This window comes from Xyrauchen texanus, chromosome 22 (genome assembly GCF_025860055.1).
Source record: "Xyrauchen texanus isolate HMW12.3.18 chromosome 22, RBS_HiC_50CHRs, whole genome shotgun sequence".
Lineage (NCBI taxonomy): Eukaryota > Metazoa > Chordata > Actinopteri > Cypriniformes > Catostomidae > Xyrauchen > Xyrauchen texanus.
The window spans coordinates 22,331,520-22,357,201 of NC_068297.1; the positions used below are offsets into that span (position 1 = coordinate 22,331,520).

General features: G+C 38.6%; 1 protein-coding gene across 1 annotated transcript in view; it reads right to left on the reverse strand.

Moving 5' to 3' along the window:
- Positions 1 to 971: 971 nt before the first annotated feature.
- The window catches only part of rpap1 (RNA polymerase II associated protein 1), a 30,745-nt gene continuing 6,034 nt past the window's right edge, over positions 972 to 25,682 (reverse strand). Inside the window, exons 8-24 of the mRNA XM_052153914.1 lie at positions 24,060 to 24,158; positions 23,788 to 23,889; positions 22,948 to 23,115; positions 22,664 to 22,843; positions 21,542 to 21,676; positions 17,647 to 17,817; positions 17,041 to 17,198; positions 16,687 to 16,857; positions 14,446 to 14,641; positions 12,031 to 12,140; positions 11,390 to 11,585; positions 11,124 to 11,270; positions 10,529 to 10,671; positions 6,017 to 6,779; positions 3,913 to 4,089; positions 2,291 to 2,347; positions 972 to 2,121 (exon numbers count right to left, since the gene is read on the reverse strand). Of these exons, the coding sequence (XP_052009874.1) occupies positions 1,981 to 2,121; positions 2,291 to 2,347; positions 3,913 to 4,089; positions 6,017 to 6,779; positions 10,529 to 10,671; positions 11,124 to 11,270; positions 11,390 to 11,585; positions 12,031 to 12,140; positions 14,446 to 14,641; positions 16,687 to 16,857; positions 17,041 to 17,198; positions 17,647 to 17,817; positions 21,542 to 21,676; positions 22,664 to 22,843; positions 22,948 to 23,115; positions 23,788 to 23,889; positions 24,060 to 24,158 (3,114 nt within the window). The 3' untranslated portion in view covers positions 972 to 1,980. The remainder of the gene's footprint in view (positions 2,122 to 2,290; positions 2,348 to 3,912; positions 4,090 to 6,016; positions 6,780 to 10,528; positions 10,672 to 11,123; positions 11,271 to 11,389; positions 11,586 to 12,030; positions 12,141 to 14,445; positions 14,642 to 16,686; positions 16,858 to 17,040; positions 17,199 to 17,646; positions 17,818 to 21,541; positions 21,677 to 22,663; positions 22,844 to 22,947; positions 23,116 to 23,787; positions 23,890 to 24,059; positions 24,159 to 25,682) is intronic.

Here is a 25,682-nt window from a genome sequence, read left to right on the forward strand (position 1 = left end):
GTGGTTCTTAAACTTAGTCATAATCATTTTAAATTTTTGTCCACTTTTATCCAACCAGTTTATGTCGTTTCAGTGTGATTATCAAACATTTCCGATACAATCTATATTTATAAAACGATAATATTCAAATACATGCGAGGAGAGTAACATTTAAGGCTAGACACTCAAGCGTAGTATTTAATTCAATTTCCTTACCATTAAATATACCTGTTATGTATATTAATACCCCACCACCCCTGCCTGATGATCTATCTTTTCTTAAACAGACATACCCAGGATTATCATACCCATACATCATAATCTGAAACCATGTTTCACTTAAACAGATATAATCTAAATTTGATTCAGTTAACAATACATGAATTTGGTCTAACTTAATGCCAACCAGATGTCAAGTGAAGCGTGTGACTAGCATTAGCAGTGCTCACAGGAGGGTACATTGTCTTCCACTGGCAAGCTTATAGTCAGCATTCCTAAAGAGGCTAACAAGCAACCTCTGCTATTCCCATCCTTTCTCATTCTACTTTAGAATTAATTCCTTAATTATATTTAAGGACAACAAGAAAGGGAGAAAGCTGCAAGCAATAACAAAAACATAAGTTCTCTATCCATTCACAAGTATAAAACATCAAGCCATCTTTCCTGTGTCCTACTTATAATAAATAGTCAACTAGATTTTTACATGTAGTCTTTAAAAAAACCTCAGGGATGCTTGTCCATGGGTGTAGTTATGGAGTTGTTAAAGAGTTATGAGAGGTTGCCAGGTGGTTGCTTACTGGTCCAAGTCTACGATATTGTGGCCTCTCAATAGGTTTCTTTATGGGTTGTTTTTGCCTGTTTTATTGTCCACAAAGAAATAATCATAAGATCACATAAAAAAGTAACAGCACACCTTCCTCAACAAGCGGCAAGATCTGAGGAATAATTAATGACTTTAATAATGATACTATGGGGCGTGTTCAGTACCCAAGTTTAATACTTATGTTTGGGGGTTTTTCAAACCACTTTACACCAAGTATGAACAATTGTAATAGTCTAAGATCATTTAAAAGACAAAGTCAACAGCAGTAGGCTAAAGGAAGAATGTGGTGTTGAGATCAAACAGTGACCAAGTCTTTCCATCATATTTTTGTCGAAAAAAGGTCAAGTCAGGTCTTGTCAAAGTCAAGGAGAAAAAAACAGATATCAGATAACAGATATTTATTTTTGCCCATGGACATTTTCTAAATTAGATTTTGGTCAAGCTGCTTTTGTGGTATGGTAATTTAAGTATAGTGAAGAGTGAATGATGTTTGTTTCACAGTATGCAATATTTGGAGTAGCACTGACATAAGTAGAGCATGCTGCTCATGACTCTTGACTCATCTAAGAGCTAGCTGAAAATAAAATAAAGAACATATTTGAGATTCCCCTTGACTGTTTCTGCAATTAAAGAAGCTCTAAACCAACATTTGTTGTGTTGTTTCAGTGCAGGGAATTTACCTAACTGCTCTCCTTCCCATCAGTTGTAATCATAAATCTACATATGGCTTCAAAACAATTGAGAATAAGCCACCTTGGACTATTTTACTGGAAAGTATACAATGATATTTGCAACATGCCAAACCCATGTTGCAAATATCAGGGAACCACACAGTTTCATGAAATACACATACAAAAAGTTTATTTCAAAATCTGTGCTTGGCCCTTTAAAGGCCATAAAGGACTTAAAGACATGGATATTTCACTCACTATATGGCAAAAAAGTACATGAACATACTCTTCTAATGAACAGGTTTGATTTTTCAATAACTCTGGTGAAAACAAACCCCAGTTAAATAATTTTTTCTAGGATTTATTTCAAATGCACACACGTCATTAGATGGTGTAGCATTTTGATCTGCCCACACAAAATTACACGTACATTTGACCATGTACTGTAGATCCCCAAGGCCAGGAGAAGAGCTTCTAGTACATCTGGGACCATAAGGTTTTTACTCTTCACCTCTGTTCCTTTTTCTCTGTTCCAACAACGCTTTCCAACCTGCGTGTACGGATTGAGGGCAGCTGTTCATAGGTGCTGAAGCCTAGCTCGGCATCCTGCTGGGGCAGCCGAAAAAGAAGTAGGTGGTTCTTTAACACCTGCAGAAACAAAGAAACCAGACGTGCCACTGAGAAGTAGACAACACAAAACAGAGCGAGGCAGAGAACACCAAGAGAGAGAGATGTATAGTGCAGATGAAAGCAGCTCGAATAAATGATAAAGGAAATGAAATGTCTCATCAAAGTGGAAGTGAGTGCTTTGTGGTACCTCGTCTGTCAGGTAGTAGGTCTTTCTTAGCATGCTGCGACATGCAGCATCAACCTCCTACAGAGAGTGTAAGTCAAATCATTGTCAGAACTCACAGCACAATGACAGTAAGAAAACTAAGAGACTATCAATTACATTGACTTCATTGTTGCAGCATATATCAAACAAAACTGCTCCATTTGTCATTATGTATAGCTCTATAGTGAGAGAGCACTCACATATATAAATTACAGTTTGCCATGGCTGTCTAGAAAGCACAGAGAAAGATATCTTAAAATATATTTTACCTTTCATAGACTTGCCACAATATCATAATTTTCACACTGGTATAGTGTTGCCTTCAAACCGACTTACACCATTATTACCTTTGATTGACACTAATGCAGAGTTTACACTGTACAATTTTAAGTCTGATTTTTGCTCGCCGACAGTTTTGTGGAGATCGGCAACAAAAGCCTGCAATTGTAGGCAAATCGGAGCTCACTCTTTTGAGCAACATGAACGATCAAAGACACGATTTGAGAGAAGCACTACAACATAACGCCGATGTCAGCGAGATATCTAGGATGTTCAATATCTGGACCTGTCTGCGAGTAAATGTAGTGTGAAATATGTTTTGACTGAATACAACTGCAGCGTTGACCTACAGCCAATGAGAGAGCAAGAAACGGGGGATGGGAAGTTTCAACGGGAGGAGTCCTGATGTACCTGCAACAGAACATCAACTAACCTTGCTGCGGTATCAAGAAAATCTCATTGTACCGAAGAAATGGAGGAACAATTAGTGGAAGATTGGCAGGAGCACCAGCTCCTATTTGATGGTTCACCTGAACTGTACCACAACCGGTGGAGAAAGAGAAGTGTTGGAGAGAAATTGTCAATTCTCTTGGACAGTCAGGTATTCCAAGACAGACAGATGTGTAATATGAACGGTATCACGATCCGACGCCTTTGAAATTTGTATAGTGTATAGGAGGCATAAGGGGGTGTTTATGTTTCAATGTATCAAATCTTTTTTTTTGGGTGGAGGGGGGGGGTGTTCATCAAAAAACGTTGAGAACATCTCTCATAGACGATACTACTCTTATATTATACAAATATAATAAAATGTGTGTATTCAAGCACATGTCTGTGTGTCTAATAGCATTTCTTGTGTCATTCCAAATCAGAGACGTCTTAAAGAGTTACCCACCATGCATATTATATTCACTACCTGCAATTAAACGTCTTCTGTCAGTTAGTGTACATTGCTGCCTATTTAATTTGATAAATAACATCTGGCTTTCAGTGCATTATTTAGGTTCATTTATCATGGGTTGCAAACTTTTCATTAGGCAACTATTCTTTATTTTAGGCTATTCTATCTGTTAGGCTATTGTATTGGATGTTCTATTCATAATGTTTCCCCCTTTTACCCGGTATAAAATTTCACACCAGTGTTGTCCCTTGTACCGAATAAAACCGGTTACACCATACACAGTGGCAACCCTATTTCATACAAACATCTGACTACAACTTCTGATGCCCTTATATTCATAATAAAAGAATATATGGGTGAATCTAACAAAACCTGCCCATATCATGTCCAGCTTATATTTTGTCTTGGTGCCCTAGCACTTTACCTCTGCCATGGCATCCTGAGAGAAGATGAATGCATTGAGGTGGGCAACAGCCACAACATACATCACAGGACACCAGTTCCTCTTCAGAGCTCCAGTAACTAATGCCCGAAAGTACAGCCACAACAGAGGCAGGGAGTCCTCCATTGGGGATGTGAACTTCTCCAGCGGAATGGGCAGCTGTGCAGGAAAAGCAAATCAACACTTTTCAGATGCAATGCTTTGCCTTTGTTTTGACATCTGTCATGACGGTCAACTAGTTTATCTAAATTATATTCTTAAATATATTTTGTTTTTATATTTTTAGCCGTGTCGCATTAAGTGCCATGCTGTGTGAATTAAGCAACAGAGCTTTTACTGTTAGACAGCCAGGATGGTAAAACTAAAGAGATGCAAAACTACAAATTGTAATAACCGACTAGTAGGTGGGTTTTCTGAACGACTAGTCTGTGATAATGAACCCATGTATATTTAGGCTCCGTCATGTTGAGGTGACCCAGATCAGACACATTTCAGAGAGATATATTGATGCTTAACGCAGCACTTCAACCTGGTAACTAAATTATATTCATATGTACACAACAACCCCAGGGCGTGCTGAGTGACTCCAGCCAGGCTTCCTAAGCAACCAAATTTACCCGGTTGCTAGGTTGGGTAGAGTCACGTTGGGATAACCTCCTCGTGGTCGCTTTAATGTGGTTGTTGCTCTCAGCGGGGCACGTGGCGAGTTGTGCGTGGACACCGCAGAGAATAGCGTGAAGCCTCCACAAGCGTTATGTCTCCGCGGTAATGCGCTCAACTCTGGCACTACAGCCTTAAAAAATTGCACGGACTTCTTTCTGTGGCCATTGCATCAGATATTGCCCTGTTTTTTAGCGCCCCACCACAAGTGTTGCATTTAACATGCTACGTAATGTAAAAAAAAAGTCCAACTCTCTGTTCCATTTTATTGTGCTTTGTTTTTTTAAATCAAGAACAAGTATTATGTAAAAGTCCCCTAAGAAACAGGTCTGATCCGGTGCACCTCCAACCAGCCTAATTATACAGGGCTTCCTTAAAGGTGCACTCAGTAATTCTTTCTTTAAATTGTGCTGGTCAATATGGCAGTCATCCTGAATTTACACTGACACCTAGGGGTATGTATGGTCACTATTCACAGTCAGCTAAGATTAATTTAATCCATGAGTGAAAGTGTTCAATAACAGGGTGGTTACTGAGATAAAGGGAGTTGTATTTGGCTGTATTCTTACATGGCAGCCCCCATAAAGGGACCCTCTTGATGTAGAATAAAACAGCTTTTATATACAGTAGGTTGCTGATATGACTGGAGCCTTAATCTCATGTAAGTGCTTATGATTTTATATATGCATTTCAAAATTATTACTCATTTTTAAAAAACTTGATAAAAATTTTTTTATTCTTATACCCTTTTCTCCCCAATTTTGCATGCCCAATTCCCACTGCTTACTAGGTCCTCGTGGTGGCATGGTTACTCACCTCAATCAGGGTGGCGGAGGACAACTCTCAAATGCCTCCGCTTCTGAGATAGTCAGCCAACGCCTCCTGTTACGTGGCTCACCGTGCATGACACCGTGGAGACTCATGCTATGCTCCGCGATCCACGCACAATTTACCATGCGCCTTATTGACAGTGAGAACCACTAATCGCGACCACGAGGAGGTTACCCCATGTGAATCTATCCTCTTTAGCAACCGCGCCAATTTGGTGGCTTAGGAGACCTGGCTGGAGACACTCAGCACACCCTGGATTCAAACTCGCGACTCCAGGGGTGGTAGTCAGTGTCAATGTTTGCTGAGCAACCCAGACCCCTAATTTTGTAAAACTTTATTAATGAGTACAATTTTATTGAGTGCGCCTTTAAGATGAAGCAACAATTTTATAGTGACCTTGAAAACTAGGCTTTACAGCTCAAATATCAGCTTGAATTGGATTGCAGCCCTAGATGCCCAGAATTGGAATGAGTACACAACTGCACTGTTCCCATAATTATGCAGAAGTTGTTCAAGGTAAGGAAAAACTTTTATACAGCATGTTCTGAAGCAAGAATTGTTGGATGTAGCATTTCTAATGGTAAAACCACCTTACCTGCTGTAGTGAGACCCCCAGTGATCGCAGCATCCCCACATGTTCACCAAACACAGCCAGCCTCATGGTGACACTGTAGCATCGCTGCAGAGGCAGCAGCATGAAGCAGCCAAAGAGCGGGTCACCAAATGACACCGCCTCATACTGGGCCAGTAGAGCTGAATACAAGTCGTGAAAGGACGCCAAGCCTGGTGGAGGTGAGCCCAGATCCAGCGCCTCCAGCTGGGCCGGCCGCGTCAGCCTGCGAAACATTGCCCAGGTAAGCTCTTGCACGGGCCGTTCAAGGAAAAGGTCACTGGAGCACAGGAAGACACAGGCCAGCCGGGCTAACTTAGCAACTGGTGGCACCACCTGAAAAACCTGCTCCCTCCAGCTTTCCAGAACAAGGACCCATTGAAGGCAGTGAGTAGCTGACTGCACTAAGCCTGCTGGGAGAGACTCAATCTGCTGTCCCCCGCCACCCGACAAACCCATTTGCTCATACAGGCTGATGAGTGGTAAGTAGGGCCAATCAAATGGCAAAGAGGGGCCAGTAAGCTCAGGTAGGAAATGAGAACTGACAAAAGGAGTTCGGCCGAGGTACCGGTCACGGGAAACAAGGACAGCAGGTTCCATGTGTGCAAGATAGGTGAGGTAGCAACCTCGGATGGAGGGTAAGTGAAGAAGAGCATTGTGGAGGAGAGAACCAATGCCAGGTGAAGTCTTCTCCTTAAGTTGCAGCTCAGCCAATGCAGTAACCTCTGGTTCACCACTACCACCCTCACTAAACATGAAAAAACAAAAATGACTCCTGATTACAGCAGTAAAAACAGGTAAATCCCTTTATTGCAAAGCCAAATAGAACTTGGCAGCATAATACTGCAGGTAAGGTTGACTTTAGTATAACAATAATTTCCATATGTTTCTCATTTGAAAGTCCCTTTGGATATAAGTGTCTGCTAAATGACTAAATGTAAAAATATATTAAAATATAAATATATGGTACAATATATGGTATAGTACAACCCAAAATGCTAATTGAATTGAAACAGAAAGTAGTGATGTGTAAATGTGATTCACCCTGTGCTACTGTATATTGAAAACACAACAACACATTCTTTGATGTTTAACCGTATGATTTTTTTTTTGTTTATATATATATATTATATATATATATATATATATATATATATATATATATATATATATATATATATACTCATATAAGATGAGATGATTATAACACACTCCAAAAAAAGTTGAGACAAGGGCAATTTAGGTCTAATAGCAATCTGAAGATTTGAAATAACAAGGTGATGTGAAACAGGAGATGTTAAGCATGTGAGGCAATTGTGTTACAGTATTTAAAGGTCCTCCAAAAAAGCCTAGTTCTTCAACAGCAAGGATGGGTTGAGAGAGACTCACCAATTTGCTAACAGATACATCAGCAAATAATCCAACACTTTCAAAACAGTTGTTCCCAGAGACGTATTGGAAGGATTTGGGGCATTTCAACCTCTACACTGCACAATATAGTTAAAAGATTCGAGGAATGTGGTCAAATCTCCAGAAAAGGGTTAGGGTCCCTTATACGTCACTGTCTTAAAAACCATCATGTGTCAGGGGGCCTAGGTAGCTCAGTGAGAAAAGATGCTGATTACCACCCATGGAGTTCACGAGTTCGAATCCAGGGCATGCTGAGTGACTCCAGCCAGGTCTCCTAAGCAACCACATTGGCTCGGTTGCTAGGGAGGGAAGAGTCACATGGGGTAACCTCCTCGTGGTCGCTATAATGTGGTTTTCCTTCTTGGTGGGGCGCGTGGATGCCGCGGTGGATGGCATGAAGCCTCCACGTGAGCTATGTCTCCACGGTAACACGCTCAACAAGCCACGTGACAAGATGCATGGATTGACTGTCTCAGACACGGAGGCACATGAGATTTTGTCCTCCGCCACCCGTATTGAGGCAAGTCACTACACCACCATGAGGATTTAGCGAGCAATGGGAATTTGGCATTCCAAACTGAGGAGAAATAGGGGAGAAAATAAAAAATTTAAATAAAATAATGCATCTGTAATGGATTTCATGACATGGGCTCGGGAATCCTTCAGTAAATATTTGTCAGTCAACAACATTTACCGCTGCATCCACAGATGCAAGTTAAGACTTGCAAAGCAGAAGCCATACATCAACACTGTTCAAAAATGCCAGCGACTTCTTTGGGCTCGGCCTCATTTGAGATGGAAGGCAGAACGGTAGAATCATGTATTGTGGTCTGACATGTCCACATTTCAAATAGTTTTTTGAAAAAACAGCCAAAATGTTCTCCAGGCCAAATAGGAAAAGGATCTCCAAGCTGTTATCAGCATCAGGTCAATTTAACAAACATGTGTCATCACTGCCCAAACACTTCAGTGTTATTAGAAGAATTGGTGATGTTACACAGTGGTAAACACTCAAAGTCCTAACTTTTTGGAGCATGTTGCAATCATGTGATTTGAAATAAGTATATATTAAAAAAAAAAGAAAAGTTTACTTACCTTTAAATTCATAAGGTAAAACAACAATGTAATGTATTTTCTAATAAAATGCATACAGATTCGCAATAGAATCAATTAGACCAATTTGTGAAATTATTTGACAGATTAATTGAAAAGAACTGACTCAAAAGAACAATTTACTCACAAATGGGACTCACTATGTCACTACAGCCTTTGCTGTACAGAAGAGCAATATCTGTCCGATTAAATATGAGCAGAACATGTATATTCACCACAAAAATGTCAATGGCTTCTAAAATTTAACATTTTTGACAACTTATGCAGGCCTCTAAAATTCTCTATTTCCAGGTTTTTCATTACTACAAGAACCGTGAAAGTAGCCAATACTTTTTCAGACACTTTTTTTAATAATTAAAAATAACGAATTAATAATAATAATTATCATAAAATGTAGTGCCATTCATGGATGCCGATTGGTCAGGACAGTGTTTCAGTCATCTTGAAACAGTTATGATGCACATATCACTGACTATTAAGCTTAGCACTAGGTAGGTTTACATGTCAAGGACTATATCTATTAGTAGAAAAATGGCACTTAATTAATTACCTTAGTAAAATAACATTTAATGAAAAATTATGTCCTAAATATTTTTCTTATTTTTATTTCATAAAAGCAATAAGGCACACTAGGCCTTACAATATGCTTTATTGTGAATGTAGTTACTCTTCTGCCTCAGAACAACCTTTAGCCATGACTATGTTCATTAATAACCTTATAGCTTAAGTGTTCTGGAAGGACACACAAAATGAAGGATTTGTTAACAGATAATGACCGCTGAAGTCAACTATCCATAGAATGGCTTAATCCTATTTGAAGCACTATTTGCTGCCCTCTTGTGAGTTTGATGTGGCACTACAGCTGAAAAAGCAGGAAGCCTAAAACCTAAAATCTGTGATTCATTTTCAGAGTGCAAGAGTTCACATCTGATTTGCTCAGACTTGCAATAATAGAAATGAACCATGCTTGAAATTTGTGTAAATTAAAAACTCATGGAGATCAACATCTGTACAAAAAGTTAATACCATCAAAATGTGAGCAACACCATAACATGCAGTTAAATCTAAATATACTGTATGGGCAAAGCCTGAGCAGTTTAAGACTGGAGACCCTTTATACAATCTCCCCCATTGTTTTTAAACTTTAATCTGGGTGCATTTAAGGAAAGATGTCTAAAGAGGCCTCCACACTGTTTTTCAAGAATATTAATTCTACCATTTCAGATCAAAGCTACAAAATAGACACCAATTGATTCTCATTAAATCACATCCTAAGGCCCTCCGATCTGTACGCACTTGTGCTACCTCTTATCAATACTTAAACTCAAAATAATAAATGAGGAATTAATTGGTTCAGTACTCACTTGTAATTAAATAAATGATATAATTATGGGACATTTACAAAGACCCAAATAAGCATTTGGACATTCCTATAATGTGCATTAAAGGGATAGCTTACCCAAAAATTATGATTGTCATAATTTACTCACCCTCATGCCATCGCAGATGTGTTAGACTTTTCTTTCTTTAACTTTCATATGTGAAATTGAAAATAAACAGGCACCACATGTGACTTTCAGATGTAAAAGTGAAAGTGGAGATTTAGAGTTTAAAAAAAAAAGGACATACATTTTCATCCGTTTCTAACCCACACATATTATATCGCTTCTGAAGATATACATTTAACTACTTGAGTATTAAATATGACTTATATTTCCTTTAAGTGATTTTTGGAGCTACAAAGGTCTGATCACCATTCATGCATTGTATGGACCTACAGAGCAGAGATATTATCCTAAAATAGTTTTTGTTTGTGTTCATCAGAAGAAATAAACTCATACACATCTAGGAAGGCATGAAGGTATGTAAATGATGAGAGAATTAAAAGTTTTGGATGAACTTTTCCTTTAGACCACAAAGACTAAGGCAAACATTGACAGGACAGAAGTGTGTAAAGCTTCACTAAATACTTACGGAAGGAGGCTGTGGCTAAAGATCACGGTGGACATGAGTTCATGTGCCAGGTATTCACAGCCAGGAAGCAACCAGGACACTAAAGCCAAGGATACCAGGTGGAACAAGGAGGCATTTTTGGCAACCTCAGCGTTAACTGGGACCTAAATGTATTTGCAATAACAGAGTTCAAGTCATGTGTTGCAATTAATAAGGTGAATTCAAGAAATTTGTTACAATGGTAATGTGGGACACCTAAACTCATTAACAAGTCTTTGTTAGCATAGCCTAATTCTAGGTGGGTTGTCATATGGATAGCACCATTTGTTGTTCTGAAGTTTTGGGGCGACAATAACATTACAGTGCAGAAGTTGAAAGTGAAAAAAAAAGAGAAATTGACTTAGTTCATCCTACTGAAAGCAAACCAATTAAAATACATGATCAAATGCTTAAAGGATACATCATAATGCTTTTGAAACAACATTTTTCAGGTCTGAAAATGACAATTAAACACAATAAAAACTATTAAATGTATTTATAATTCTCAATATGGATAAAATGCATGCTAAAAAAACCCACCTACAAATGGGGTATTTAAATGTAGAGGTTACAGTACCAGCTTGTGAGCGAGTCTGAGTAGCAGATACAGCAGGTGGTGCTCATGGCGAAGAATCCAGGCGCTTGTGTGAGAAACAGAGGGCATAGCTCCGACACAAGCCCGTAGATAACAGAGCACAGAGTCAGAAAGGAGCAGAGAGCTGAACTGATGAGAGAAAGAATAAAAACAATTTAAGAGAAAGAGAAAAATCATAGGTTAACACTAATTGGCAGATTAATTTTATTTTTGATTTACCATGAAGAATTTAACTAAAGAAAAACTACCCTCTTAGTTAGGCCTTTGTGGATGGAGGTGATGGTGTTCAGCAGGTTTAGGAGGGCAGTAGTAAGAGACAGAAGAGAGCTGGGTCCTGCCAGAGTGCTGGTAGTCTTAAGCTTTGAGCAGCCAAGTCCTGGCAGACTGGGCACAACCTCCCAACCAGTAGCACTCAGCCCGGGGTTACAGATAACAGAACTAGATCTGCAGCAGCAGGAAAACAATCTATCATCCACTTATTCAATATTTATGCCTTGCATGGCCAGAAATGTGTTAACAAGGCAGACTTTAAAATTAGGATAAAAATATGATTCTAAATTCTATTTATCTATTCAACAATCAGCTCATAATTATTTAAAAGACAAAAACAGTCCAAATATAGATTTGATTTTGTGGTAAAACAGTTAATTAAAGACATTTTTACTTTGTTTAGCAACAACATAAATATTATTAATTGTACATACTGTAACTGCTAACTTCATTTAGATACTTTTGAATGGAAATGCCTCTAAAATACAGTATTACTAGTGATTGTGTTTTCTAAAAGCTTGTAACTGATTTATGTGTGGGGGTACTGATAAATTAAATAATCTAATAAATGCACATTTGGTCCATCTCAGAACACCAAGAAGGCATGTCAACACCCCACCTGAAGCTGCTGATCATATTCATCATGGCCTGATGTGATATCAGTGGCAGAAGAACCTCTGAAGTTAATGACTCCAGTTCCTGTAGACACTGTACTGGCTGAAAAGAACTCTAAAACAACCAGTGGAAAACAAAACACCAAACATTTCTGTAAAGATAGTGCAAATTACACATGCAATTTACAGGTTTTTTTTTTTTTTAATGGAAGGTCTCAGCAAATTACGCCCTCTCAGCAAATTAAGAGAATCAGTGAGAAGGCCTCTGTTTTGATAAATGCCCCAGAGACTATGTGCACAGCACTCAAGCTCTACTAAGAGTTACAAATATATATCAAATTGTATAGTATTTTTGTGGTTACATTATCAGCAGCTTTTTTTTACATAGAAGGCACTATCTTGTCTTCAGGGACCTGACTTGCAAATATGCTGAACAAAGTAAAATAATCTCTCAGATTTGGGTGCTTTTGAATTGTTTATCTCAGCAGAACATTTGATTCAGGGTAGTTTTGATCTGAATATACCAATGAATATCCACTTTGAATGTTTGGAGTGAGCACCTAAAGTTTGACATATCATAAAGACAGTTGAAGTCAGAAGTTTACATACACCTTAGCCAAATACAATTAACTGTATAAAAAAAATCCTGACATTTAATCATAGAAAACGTTCCCTGTCTTAGGTCAGTAAGGATCACTATTTTAAATAAGAATGTGAAAAGTCAGAATAATAGTAGAGATAATTATTTATTTCAGCTTTAATTTCATCCCATTCCCAGTGGGTCAGAAGTTTACATAAACTTTGTTAGTATTTGGTAAAATTGCCTTTAAATTGTTTAACTTGGGTCAAACGCTTTGGGTAGTCTTCCACAAGCTTCTCACAATAAGTTGCTGGAATTTTGGCCCATTCCTCCAGACAGAACTGGTGTAACTGAGTCAGGATTGTAGGCCTCCTTGCTCGCACACGCTTTTTCAGTTCTGCCCACAAATTTTCCAATCGGATTGAGGTCAGGGCTTTGTGACGACCACTCCAATACCTTGACTTTATTGTTCTTAAGCCATTTTGCAACAACTTTGGAGATATGCTTGGGGTCATTGTCCATTTGGAAGACCCATTTGCGACCGAGCTTTATCTTCCTGCTGATGTCTTGAGATGTTGCTTCAATATATCCACATAATTTTCCTTCCTCATGATGCCATCTATTTTGTGAAGTGCACCAGTCCCTCGTGTAGCAAAGCATCCCCACAACATGATGCTGCCACTCACATGCTTCACAGTTGGGATGGTGTTCTTCGGCTTGCAAGCCTCACCCTTTTTCCTCCAAACATAATGATGGTCATTATGGCCAAACAGTTCAGTTCAGTTTTTGTTTCATTAGATATTTCTCCAAAAAGTATGATCTTTTTCCCCATGTGCACTTGCAAACTCTAGTCTGGCATTTTTATGGTGGTTTTGGAGCAGTGGCTTCTTGCTTGCAGAGTAGCCTTTCAGGTTATGTGGATATAGGTTTCATTTTTACTGTGGATATAGATATTTATCTACCTGTTTCCTCCAGCATCTTCACAAGGTCCTCTGCTGTTGTTCTGGGATTGATTTACACTTTTCGCACCAAACTACGTTTACATCTAGGAGACAGAATGTGTCTCCTTCCTAACCGGTATGATGGCTGCATGGTCCCATGGTGTTTACACTTGTGTACTATTGTTTGTACAGATGAACATGGTACCTCCAGGCATTTGAATGAACCAGACTTGTGGCAGTCCACAATTTTTTTTTCTGAGGTATTGGCGAATTTGTTTTGATTTTCCAATTATGTCAAGCAAAGAGGCACTGAGTTTGAAGGTAGGCCTTAACATACAGGTACACCTCCAATTCAGTACAACTCCTATCAGAAGTGAATTGGCTAATTGTCTAAAGGATTGACATCATTTTTCAAGCTGCTTAAAGGCACAGTTAACTAAGTGTATGTACATTTCTGACCCACTGAAATTGTGATATAGTCAACTAAAAGTGAAACAATCTGTCTGTAAACAATTGTTGGAAAAATGACTTGTGTAATGCAAAAAAGTAGATGTCCTAACTGACTTCCCAAAACTATATTTTGCTAATATTAAATCTGTGTAGTTAAAAAATCTGTTTTTATGACTTCAACCTAAGTGTATGTAAACTTCTGATTCAACTGTATATTTATAAACTATATGGAGCATTTATTGCACATCACACTTCAAAGCATTTACAATACAAATTGTGGAATTTGATGAACAGTTAAGCATTTAAAAAAACTTTATGTATGACCATTTTATTACCACTTAGGCAAAACATTCCTCCAAAGGAACAAGGCTGCTTTAAAATCCATTTGTTTAGGCAGATCACAAGTGACATTGGCTTTGATTTTTCATGTCTTTCACAGGAACACTGACCTGCACACGGAGTTGTGAATAATACGTCTCCACATAAAGCAGGTATGATGGAAGCAGGATAAGTGCACTCGACATTCGATCTGGGTCGTCAAGAGCTCTCACACAGCCCTTGAGTAAGCCAATGGCAGTGGGCTTCAGACCACTCACATGACTCCATGTAACAGGAACAGGAGGAGGACACTCCGTACCCTGAGAACTGTCAATGAAAACAGCTAAACTGATTACTACTATATAGGAATTGTATAATAAACTAATGAAAGTACAATATTAATGAACAGGATAAAAATATTGTTGTGGCACAAAGACAAATCCACCTACATTAATTTAACAAAAAGTAAAACTTTACAACAGCTGATAATCCTTACCAAGTGCTTTCAATGATCTTAACAATACATTTTTTATAGCCTAATTAAACAGAAAATAGTTAAAAAGCACTTTGATTATTATTATGAGTAATACTATTTTAATAATAATTACATTGTCATTTAGCAGATGCTTTTATCAAAAGCGACTTGCAGATGAGGAACATAAGCGATAATAATAATAATAATAAACCTTAAAAATTTTAAAATAACTAATGTTATCTATTGTTTAAAATAAGTCACGCACTACTCAGATGACGCTTAAATAGAATTTGTAATGAATTCAGCAAAAAAGAAATGCCCTTTTTCAGGACACTGTATTTTTAAAGATAATTTTATACAAATCCAAATAACTTTACAGATCTTTATTGTAAAGGGTGTAAACAATGTTTTCCATGCTTGTTCAATGAACCATAAACAATTAATGAACATGCACCTGTGGAACGGTCATTAAGACACTAACAGCTTACAGACGGTGGGCAATTAAGGTTGTTATAAGTTATAAAAACTTAGGACACTAAAGAGACCTTTCTACTGACTCTGAAAAACACCAAAAGAAAGATGCCCAGGGTCCCTGCTCATCTGTGTAAAGGTGCTTTAGGTATGCTGCATGGAGGCAAGAGGAGTGCAGATGTGGCCAGGGCAATAAAATGCAATGTCTGTACTGTGAGATGCCTTAGACAACGCTACAGGGAGACAGGAAGGACAGCTGATCATCCTCGCAGTGGCAGACCATGTGTAACAAAACCTGCACCGGATCAGTACATCCGAATATCACACCTGTGGGACATGTACAGAATGGCAACAACAACTGTCCTAGTTACACAGGGAACGCATAATCCCTCCATCAGTGCTCAGACTGTCCGCAATAGGCTGAGAGAGGCTGGACTGAGAGCTTGTAGGCCTGTTGTAAGGCAAGTCCTTACCAGACATCACCGGCAACAGTGTTGCCTATGGGCACAAACCTACCTTCGCTGAACCAGACATGACTGGCAGAAAGTGCTCTTCACTGACGAGTCACAGTTTTGTCTCACCAGGGGTGATGGTCTAACTCACGTTTATCTTTGAAGGAATGGACGTTACACCGAGGCCTGTACTCTGGAGCAGGATCGATTTGGAGGTGGAGGGTCAATCATGGTCTGGGGCGGTGTGTCACAGCATCATCAGACTGAGCTTCTTGTCATTGCAGGCAATCTCAATGCTTTGCGTTACAGGGAAGACATCCTCTTCCCTCATGTGGTACCCTTCCTGCAGGCTCATCCTGACATGACCCTCCAGCATGACAATGCCAACAGCTATACTGCTCGTTCTGTGTGTGATTTCCTGCAAGACAGGAATGTCAGTGTTCTGCCATGGCCAGCAAAGAGCTCGGATCTCAATCCCATTGAGCACGTCTGGGACCTGTTCTGTTGGATCGGAGGGCTTGGGCCATTCCCCCCAAAAATGTCCAGGAACTTGTAAGTGCCTTGGTGGAAGAGTGGGGTAACATCTCACAGCAAGAACTGGCAAATCTGGAGCAGTCCATGATGAGGAGATGCACTGCAGTACTTAATGCAGCTGTGGCCACACCAGATACAGACTGTTACTTTTGACTTTGACCCCCCCCAATTCTTCAGACACATTATTCAATTTCTATAAGCCACATATCTGTTAAACTTGTTCAGTTTATGTCTTTGTTGTTGAATCTTTTTATATTCATACAAATATGTACACATGTTAAGTTTGCTGAAAATAAAAGCAGTGAGAGGACGTTTCTTTTTTTTGCTGAGTTTATAATTAATTAAAATTATCAACATAATGGCTAAAAAATGTTTTACTGTTTGTCTGGTTAGTGTGTCAATGTTTTCTAAAAGTGTAGCTTTTTTCATGATGGTCTCACCTGACCAGGCCTTTCTGCAGCTCTTCGTGGCAGCCTGCCGTTTGAGTGACCCAAGTCAGCAGCACCAGCAGAGCTCTTACTCTTTCCAGCTCTAGAGATAGCACAGTCTCAGAGGAAGCACACAGCCAGCTCCCAGCCTGCAACCTCTTCACCAATACAGGATAAAAGTCTCTAAAATGAATGAGACACCAGATTCTTCAATCACTAAAATCAAATGCAACCAAAACTCAAACATCTGCATATGATTTGTCACTGTCTACCAATGTTGGTATTGAGCAATTAATTTACATTAAATCATAACAACCACAGTATATTATAATAATTGGAAAAGGAAATGGAAAAAGTCACTCTTACGTGTACAGACTGCATGCCTGTCCATAGCTTGCAGCTACTGCAAACAGCCTTAGTGCCTCTGTACTGCAGCGAAGTGCTTCACCTTCTTCCAGCAACATCTCTGATGGTTCCACAACAACAAAACGTGACAAAAGCTCCTTTCCTCCAAGAGAATTCAGCTAAACACACAAACAAGACGTGGCTTGCTTTTATTTTAAGACATAAAATGCTAATTTCTCTGGACAAAATATACAATTCAAAAAGGTATAAGAACTTCAGACACAGAAGTGTGTAAATTTTGTGACAATAATGTCACAAAACAAACCTGCAAAACTTATGGCTGTTTTCAAACAGGTTTCCCGGACCACTGTTTAAACAGACCGCTCTGCCTCAAACCCATGCCACTGGTTAAGATATTGTTGTTGTGTGACCATATACATAGTAGACATTGATTCAAAACTATGACTTGGCATCTAAGTAGGAGTACGCCTCTCAATCTTGAAATAAGTATCATAATCGTTTACTAAAGTGTGTCGGAGATCTGTCAGTCTTCTAACAATTACCATAATCATTTACAATTAGTGGGTGCTTGACACTGTTAACCTACACCACTCATTGTATACTCACTATTCTCGCACAAGCATGCCTCCCAGCACTTGCTAAAACTCTAAGCAGCTTCATTGCCAAGGCAACAGGCAGACCATATAGAGATGAAGGAGTCTGCGAAGAGGGAGGAGCCCATGAGCAGGGCAGAAACTCCGAAATCACTGTGGCCATCAGCCGTGGGCAGTCCAAGATCTAAGAGTACACAAAGGTTTGCATGTTAATACAGGGTATCTGCAGGTTTGAAGAAATTAAATGTAAGACTTTATGGCCAAATAAAAAACCTGCAATAAAAAAAAAAACATTAAATAATTAATTAGCAGGTAAACACAAAACCACTGAGGCTACTTGGATGCCTCTCGACATGTTTTTTTTATTTTTTTATTGTGCATTTACAGTTGAAGCCAGAAGTTTACATACACCTTAGCCAAAAACACTTAAACTTTTACAATTTCTGACATTTAATTGTAGAAACATTCCCCGTCTTAGGTCAGTTAGGATCACTACTTTAATTTAAGAATGTGAAATGTCAGAATAATAGTAGAGAGAGTGATTTATTTCAGCTTTTATTTCTTTCATCCCATTCCCAGTGGGTCAGAGGTTTACATAAACTTTGTTAGTATTTGGTAAAATTGCCCTTAAAGGTGGGGTATGTGATTTGCAAAACGGCCGGCAGATTTTGAAAATACACAACTCTAAGGTCCTACCTTCTCTCCTCCAACGCTGGCCCTGACTCCACCCATTCGAAAAACATGGACGCGCAATCATGCACGATCGAAAACTCAGATGCGCAGTGTTCTAGCAGTGTTCTAGACTCACTAGTCAAACAGTGCATTCACCTGTCAGACAATTTTTCAGAGCAAATTGTTGACACAGCAGGAGGAGGGGGGTCGCATACCACTCTTGAAAGGTGTAGAGCTGATTTTCTCATAACTGTAAAAAAAAAAAGAACATCGCCAGCCCTGGCGTCTGTACAGCGGTCTTCTATTCAAAACAGGATTCATAGAAATGTGGAACAACCCCACTAGCACTATAAAAGCTCTATTCTCCATACATAAATACAATCGCTTCCTGTTACTGGGTCACGAGCTTTGAGTATGCGCATCGAACGGGACACGCAGCGCCAGGGTGGTGGGGGAGGGGGCATGGTACGACCGTTTCATTGACACATTTTCTGTCCAATGATTCTAGATGGTCTTGAAAATGATTGGCTGGAGTTTTTCGAGTCCTGCCCGTTCCACAGATGATTAAATTGCTTAATTTTCATTTCAGTGCTTCTAATTTACAGCCAGTAAGTGGGTTAGGAATAGGATTTCAAGTTATTTTGAAAAAATGGTCAAAAAAGAAAATCACATACCCCACCTTTAAATTGTTTAACTTGGGTCAAACGCTTTGGGGAGCCTTTAACAAGCTTCTCACAATAAGTTGCTGGAATTCTGGCCCATTCCTCCAAACAGAACTGGTGTAACTGAGTCAGGATTGTAGGCCTCCTTGCTCACACATACTTTTTCAGTTCTACCCACAAATTTTCAATCAGACTGTGGTCAGGGCTTTGTGACGACCACTCCAATACCTTGACTTTATTGTTCTTAAGCCATTTTGCAACAACTTTGGAGGTATGCTTGAGATCAATGTCCATTTGGAAGACCCATTTGTGACTGAGCTTTAACTTCCTGCTGATGTCTTGAGATGTTGCTTCAATATATCCACATCATTTTCCATCCTCATGATGCCATCTATTTTTGTGAAGTGCACCAGTCCCTCGTGTAGCAAAGCACCCCCACAACATGATGCTGCCACCTCCATGCTTCACAGTTGGGATGGGTTTTTGTTTCATTAGATATTTCTCCAAAAAGTATGATCTTTTTCCCCATGTGCACTTGCAAACTCTAGTCTGGAGCACTGGCTTCTTCCTTGCGGAGCAGCCTTTCAGTTTATGTCGATATAAGACTCATTTTACTGTGGATATAGATATTTATCTATCTGTTTCCTCCAGCATCTTCACAAGGCATTTGCTGTTGTTCTGGGATTGATTTACACTTTTTGCGCCAAAATACATTTATATCTAGGAGACAGAATGTGTCTCCTTCCTGACCGGTATGATGGCTGCGTGGTCCCATGGTGTTTATACTTGCATACTATTGTTTGTACAGATGAACATGATACCTTCAGGTGTTTGGAAATTGCCCCAAAGGCCCAATTATTGAGGCCCACAATTTTTTTCTGAGGTATTTGCTGATTTATTTTGATTTTCCCATGATCTCAAACAAAGAGGCACTGAATATGAAGGTAGGCCTTAAAATACATCCACAGGTACACCTCCTATCAGAAGCTAATTGGCTAACTGTCAAAAGGCTTGACATCATTTTCTGGAATTTTCCAAGCTGCTTAAAGGCAGAGTTAACTTAGTGTATGTAAACTTCTGACCCACTGGAATTCTGATATAGTCAATTAAAAGTGAAACAAACAATCTGTCTGTAGAGAATTGTTGAAAAAATGACTTGTGTAATGCACAAAGTAGATGTCCTAAACGACTATAGTTTGCTAATATTAAATTTGTGGAGTGGTTAAACAGGGAAGACATCCTCCTCCCTCATGTGGTACTTCAACCTTATATATCAGATGGAGCTCTTGAGAGGTGGAGATGAGAGATATAGCAGGTGTAACTCTGCAGCTGAGTAGTTCTGTTAGCTGTACAATTGTTGTCAAAGGTGATGTAAAATAATGAAGCACCACAATTTGAAAGGTGTCAAAAGACTGCTCCAACCTCGAGAGCTCGCAAATTGCAACGTTGACAGCTTTGTTGATTATAAACAGGATTAATAGTGTTAGCGCATCGCCTGCTTACAGAGACGCAGAATAACGGCATTTACATTTAGGATTAACAAGTTTATATATGCGTAACATCGTAAATTCAGTAAAAATATGCTTGCTTGCGCTTCCCTGCACGGGCTCACACTAAACTCAAGCATCAGCTTCTAAATGATGGCAGCATGAGAGAGAGAGATTGAGAGAGAGAGAGAGAGAGAGAGAGATGATTTTGACACAAGCAGATTCTGCTGTTTAAGCATCTCCTCTACACAAGCCCCGAAATTTTGTAATTTATTTAAACTTATGCCCGTAAATGTAAGACTTTTTAAGAACCCATTTGTAAGTATTAAAAACTCTGAGCAAATCATATCATTAGTATAAAATAGGCTACATTGCAACAGTAAAGTCGATGAAACTTTACTAATTAGTAGGGCTGTCATTCCATTTAAATATTTAATTGATTAATCATCACAATATTTTTCAGTTAAGACATTCAGTTTCTTTTTAAGAAAAAGAATAAACAGGTGTAATTATTATGCTTGTAACTTTGGCCCTGTTCCCACCTCATATTAAGATGCGTTTTCGGTGATACAATCACATGTGGTCAGCCAAGACGTGTTCCTGATTTTGAGGGTAGGGTCTATGATTTCATGATGACATACATCAATCAAATATATCAGTGTTTTACTGTATTATAATAAGCCGCATAAAAGACAAAGAAAGCACAGAAAAAACAGCACACTGTTTCTCCCAAATGCATCTGAAATGTAATCTAATATTTAGAGCAGAATTCTTCCTTATGTTAGCATTAACCTGAGCTTCAGAAGTGTATGCTTGTCATCTGTGTCCCTGCATTATGATATCAGACACTCTGAAGAAGTTCTGTGAAGTTCTCATGGTAGTATACTATGTATTTGAGATTTGTATCAGATCACAAAACATTTCGGAACACAAGTGTTCTGTAAATGAGACAGTTATAATGCCAAACTGACTAAATATTTAGTCATTTGAAAACATAGTTCTGATGTGTCGATGATAACAAGGAAACAGCAGGTATGCAATAGTATCACTCACACAAGTTTTGGATCAGGGTTCAGCTCATGTTTACCTGTATAGCTGCTGCAGACGAGTGGCGAGCAATTCGGATCAGAACTTCGAGAGTATCAAGAACAACCCGTGGAGAAGGTCGCACAACCTCCAGAATGTAGCGCAGCCGAGAAAGACCCTGCATCTTTAAAAATCCCTGAGGACAAAAAAGAATCAGATAGGACGTTTAAACTCAAGAGATATTCGGCCTCCCCAACCTGGAATTAAGTACTATTAGTGACACTAGCAATCTGGTATGAGCACTTGCTGTGTCTTAAATTTTAACTATTTCAGTAATTCTACATAAATAGAAATGCATGGAAAATGTAATAACAGAAGTTTTGCAGGATTTAAGTTTATTTATTTTTCCTGTTGTGACAACATATTTTAGAGGAAACAAGATGTTGTCTTTATTTTTGAATATCACTCTTTTGCTGCATTCTATTCAAAGTCAGACGTGGGATTTACGACTTGATATCGCCAATCTTCAAGGCATTCCATCACCCGATGCTCAAAGATGATATACAAAAAACAAAACGGCAATGGTCCCATTGATTATAAAAAGAGAGTATAATTTTTTTATTTTGTTTTTAACACCTGACTCTGCAAATATTTGCTAAACAGGTTTTTAGGAACTTTAACTCATTAATGGATATGATTCAATAAAAGTGAATGTTTATAAAAGTGAAGTAATCCAGGTGATTCCAGTGTTTAAATCCATATCTGAGAAACAGATCAAAGTCTGCTCAAGTCCTTTTTTTACTGTAAATCTCCACTTTCACTTTCACATCTGAAAGTCACATGTGGTGCCTGTTTAGTTTAAATTAGTAGGACTTAGGAACTATTGTTCTGTTTCTCCCCCACACCTATTATATCGCTTCTGAATATATGGATTTAACCACTGGAGTCATAGATTACTTTTATGTTTTCTTTGTGTGATTTTTGGAGCTGCAAAGGTCTGATCACGATTCACTTGCTTTGTATGGATCTACAGAGAGATATTCTTCTAAAAATTGCATGGCATGAGGGTGAGTAAATGATAAGAGAATTTTCATTTTTGGGTGAACTATCCCTTTAAAGTGGCATTCCATAGAAATTCTGACTTACAGACTTGAATGGAACGCAGCATTAGACCATCAGTTACCTTGACAACATCCTGCCTAGCAACATCATGATCTGCCTGCTTTTCTTCTTTCTCTATAGCTGTCTCTTTCATAGACTCATCCAGGCCTTCATCATCCTCATCTTCATTTTCCTGAGCTGAGGGCAGCAAAGGAAAGGTGGCCATCCCAAGCAGCCAAGGGAAAGTGTTGTCTAAGCACTCCTGGTTGGGGAAAATCAGAAACTAGTCAGAAACTTTCTGTTTCCATTAAAGGTGCATGACTCCGGCTTCTCACAGCAATTATTCACAAGATGATTTTTGCTTACTTCATCCTCAGATGAAACCAGCAGGGCTTGTAATGCATGCACAGCTGCTGACATGACTCCCTTCACACTGTCATCCAGGGAGAAACGCAGAAGGAAGAGGAGTCCTGCATCCAGTAAAGAGGACACAACGCTGCCCTTTAGAGAGGACGTGTACTCACCGGCACGGGCCTGAAGATGAACCATACAGTTAAATACCATGTATAAAAGGCAAATTGAAGAAATAAAATGTCACATTTGAGAAACTGTTAACCAGTACTGGAATATGATATAGATATTTATCTACCACCTATTGCTGGAGTACAAATTTTTTTCACCTTTTCACAGAAGTAAAATATTTCATTTATATGCTTTCTGTTCTAATCGCTTGCATATGAATGTACTCATAATTTGCTCTCTCTCTCTTCTGTCCCAGCAAAAATGAATTCCTATAAGGAATAATGCACAGTCAGTCTGTCATTATTGAAAAACAAACCCTGGCATGGTGCTCAGGACCCAACACAAAGCAAAGGCGTCATGCATCACCGTGAAAGGGGTTTATTTTACGATAATGACTGGCTCTTATCCCACTTATTACATGGCTATTTACTAAAGAAATAAATGTATATAATCAGTTTTTTTAAATTGTTCAAGAAAAGAAACCCATGGATTGACACAAGTATCACAAAACTAACGCAGTAGCCATGGACATCTGTCAATTGTATGGTTAAAAATATATGTCTGCTCATTGCTTTGATTGTCTAATCTGAATAGAGTATTCCAGAAAGTCTGTGATTCAAATTTCAAATTGAATTCAAAATTCAAATCGATTCAATTAACTTTTGAATTTTTAGTTTTATTTACTTTCGTCAGGATGTTAGCAAGAGTGCTGACGGCCAGATTCCGTTGTTGGTTCAGCTGACTGCGGGACAGGAGGAACAATTCCTGCAGTGAGTAGCCAGCCAGCTGGAACAGGAAAGACAGAAAATGATGGTTAGTACAACACATATAAATCAATGACAAATGTCTGCATTTGACTAATACAGGCACCCTTTAAATGTATTACTGGGATCAGTTTTATTTCACTGCCAGTTTGGAGTCTGAAGAAAAATGAGTTAATAAAGGAACCCACTAACCTCTGGCTCCTCTCCATGGTGATGCAGGCCTAGATGGGTGGGCAAGTCTTTGGTTGGTGGGATGAGAGCGCCAGCAAAGTCAAAACGTGCTTGCATAGCCTGAAAACGTGATCAAGCATTCATACACACGGGGCACAGATTACAACAGAACATTTCACAACTCTTGTCTAATTTAACAAACCAGGTAAGTCAAAATGACCAATTCCTGAACAAATTACTTGTATGAGTCGGTTCGGTTTAGTTAAAGTAAAACATGCAGCTTGACCAGTGTCATCCGATTCCCGAATGAATGACTCTTTTGTCAAGTCCAAACCAAAATTAAACAAATACTGTAATTGTGCAATTTAATATTATACTTAAGACTTGTGAGACTTCAATCAATCAGTGCAGTTTCTGACGTGTTGTTTATTGACAATGTGTAGTTAAAGATACACATGAGCACTGTTGTAACAAGTCAAATTTTCTACAATGCTAAATGCATGAATTAAACATGTTATACTTTTTTTTTTTTTTAAATTGTAATTTAATTTACAGTACTGTGGAAAAGTTTTAGGCACGATAAATGTTTCACAAAAACATTTGTCTTGAGGGGATATTTTGCCAGGAACATTCTCTCTTCATTTTTCTTTCTTTCTCGCTTTCTTCTGCTAAATACAAACAAAGAGTTTTAGAAGAATATTTCAGATCTGTAGGTTCTCACAATGCAAGAGAAGAGTGACCAGAGTTTAAAAGGTCCAAAAAGTGCATAAAAGCAGCAGAAAAGTCATCCATACGCCTCCAGTGGTTAAATCCATATCTAAGCAATGTGATGGGTATGGGTGAGAAACAGAACTATATTTAAGTCTTTTTTTTTTTTTTACTATTAATCTCCACTTTCAATTTTTTTTTCTTTTGTCTTAGGCGATTTGCGTTCTTCGTAAATATCGCCCCCTACTGGGTAGGGAGGAGAATTTATAGTAAAAAAAGACAAATGTTGATCTGTTTCTCATCCACATCTAACATATCACTTCAGAAAATAAGGATTTATCCACTTGAGTCATACAGATTAATTTTGCCTTTATGTCCATTTTGGATCTTCTGAGTTCTTGTCACTATTGTATGGACCTACAGAGCAGAGATATTTTTCTAAAACTCTTTGTTTGTGTTCAGCAGAAGTCATACACATCTTGGATGGCATGAGGGTGAGTAAATGATGAGGGAATTCTCATTTTTGTGTCACCTTTTCCTTTAAGACGTTTATTTCATATCTTTTGCTTTAGTGTGTCAATAGGAAATATCAGTTTTAGATTCCAAAATATTCCTTTTGCAAATAAAATAAAATAGTAGAACAATGAGTTCTGCAACAGGTGGTATGAGACCCACAGAGCCTGTAGCATCATTTGGTCAGTCTGGTTTTGCATGAAGAGACAGAAGCAGTTAAGATAAATAGAAGAACTGTTGCAGTTCTCCAAGAAGCTTGGAGCATCCTATCTTTCCAGGTGAACCTAGAAGAACTGGTGCTGCTTTGAAGGCATTAGGTGGTCACACTAAATATTGATTTAGTTGTTTTATGGTTACTGCACTTTGTATGAAGTTAGCTGAAGAATTAAAATTATTTATGGTATAACTTCTAACAAAATCCTC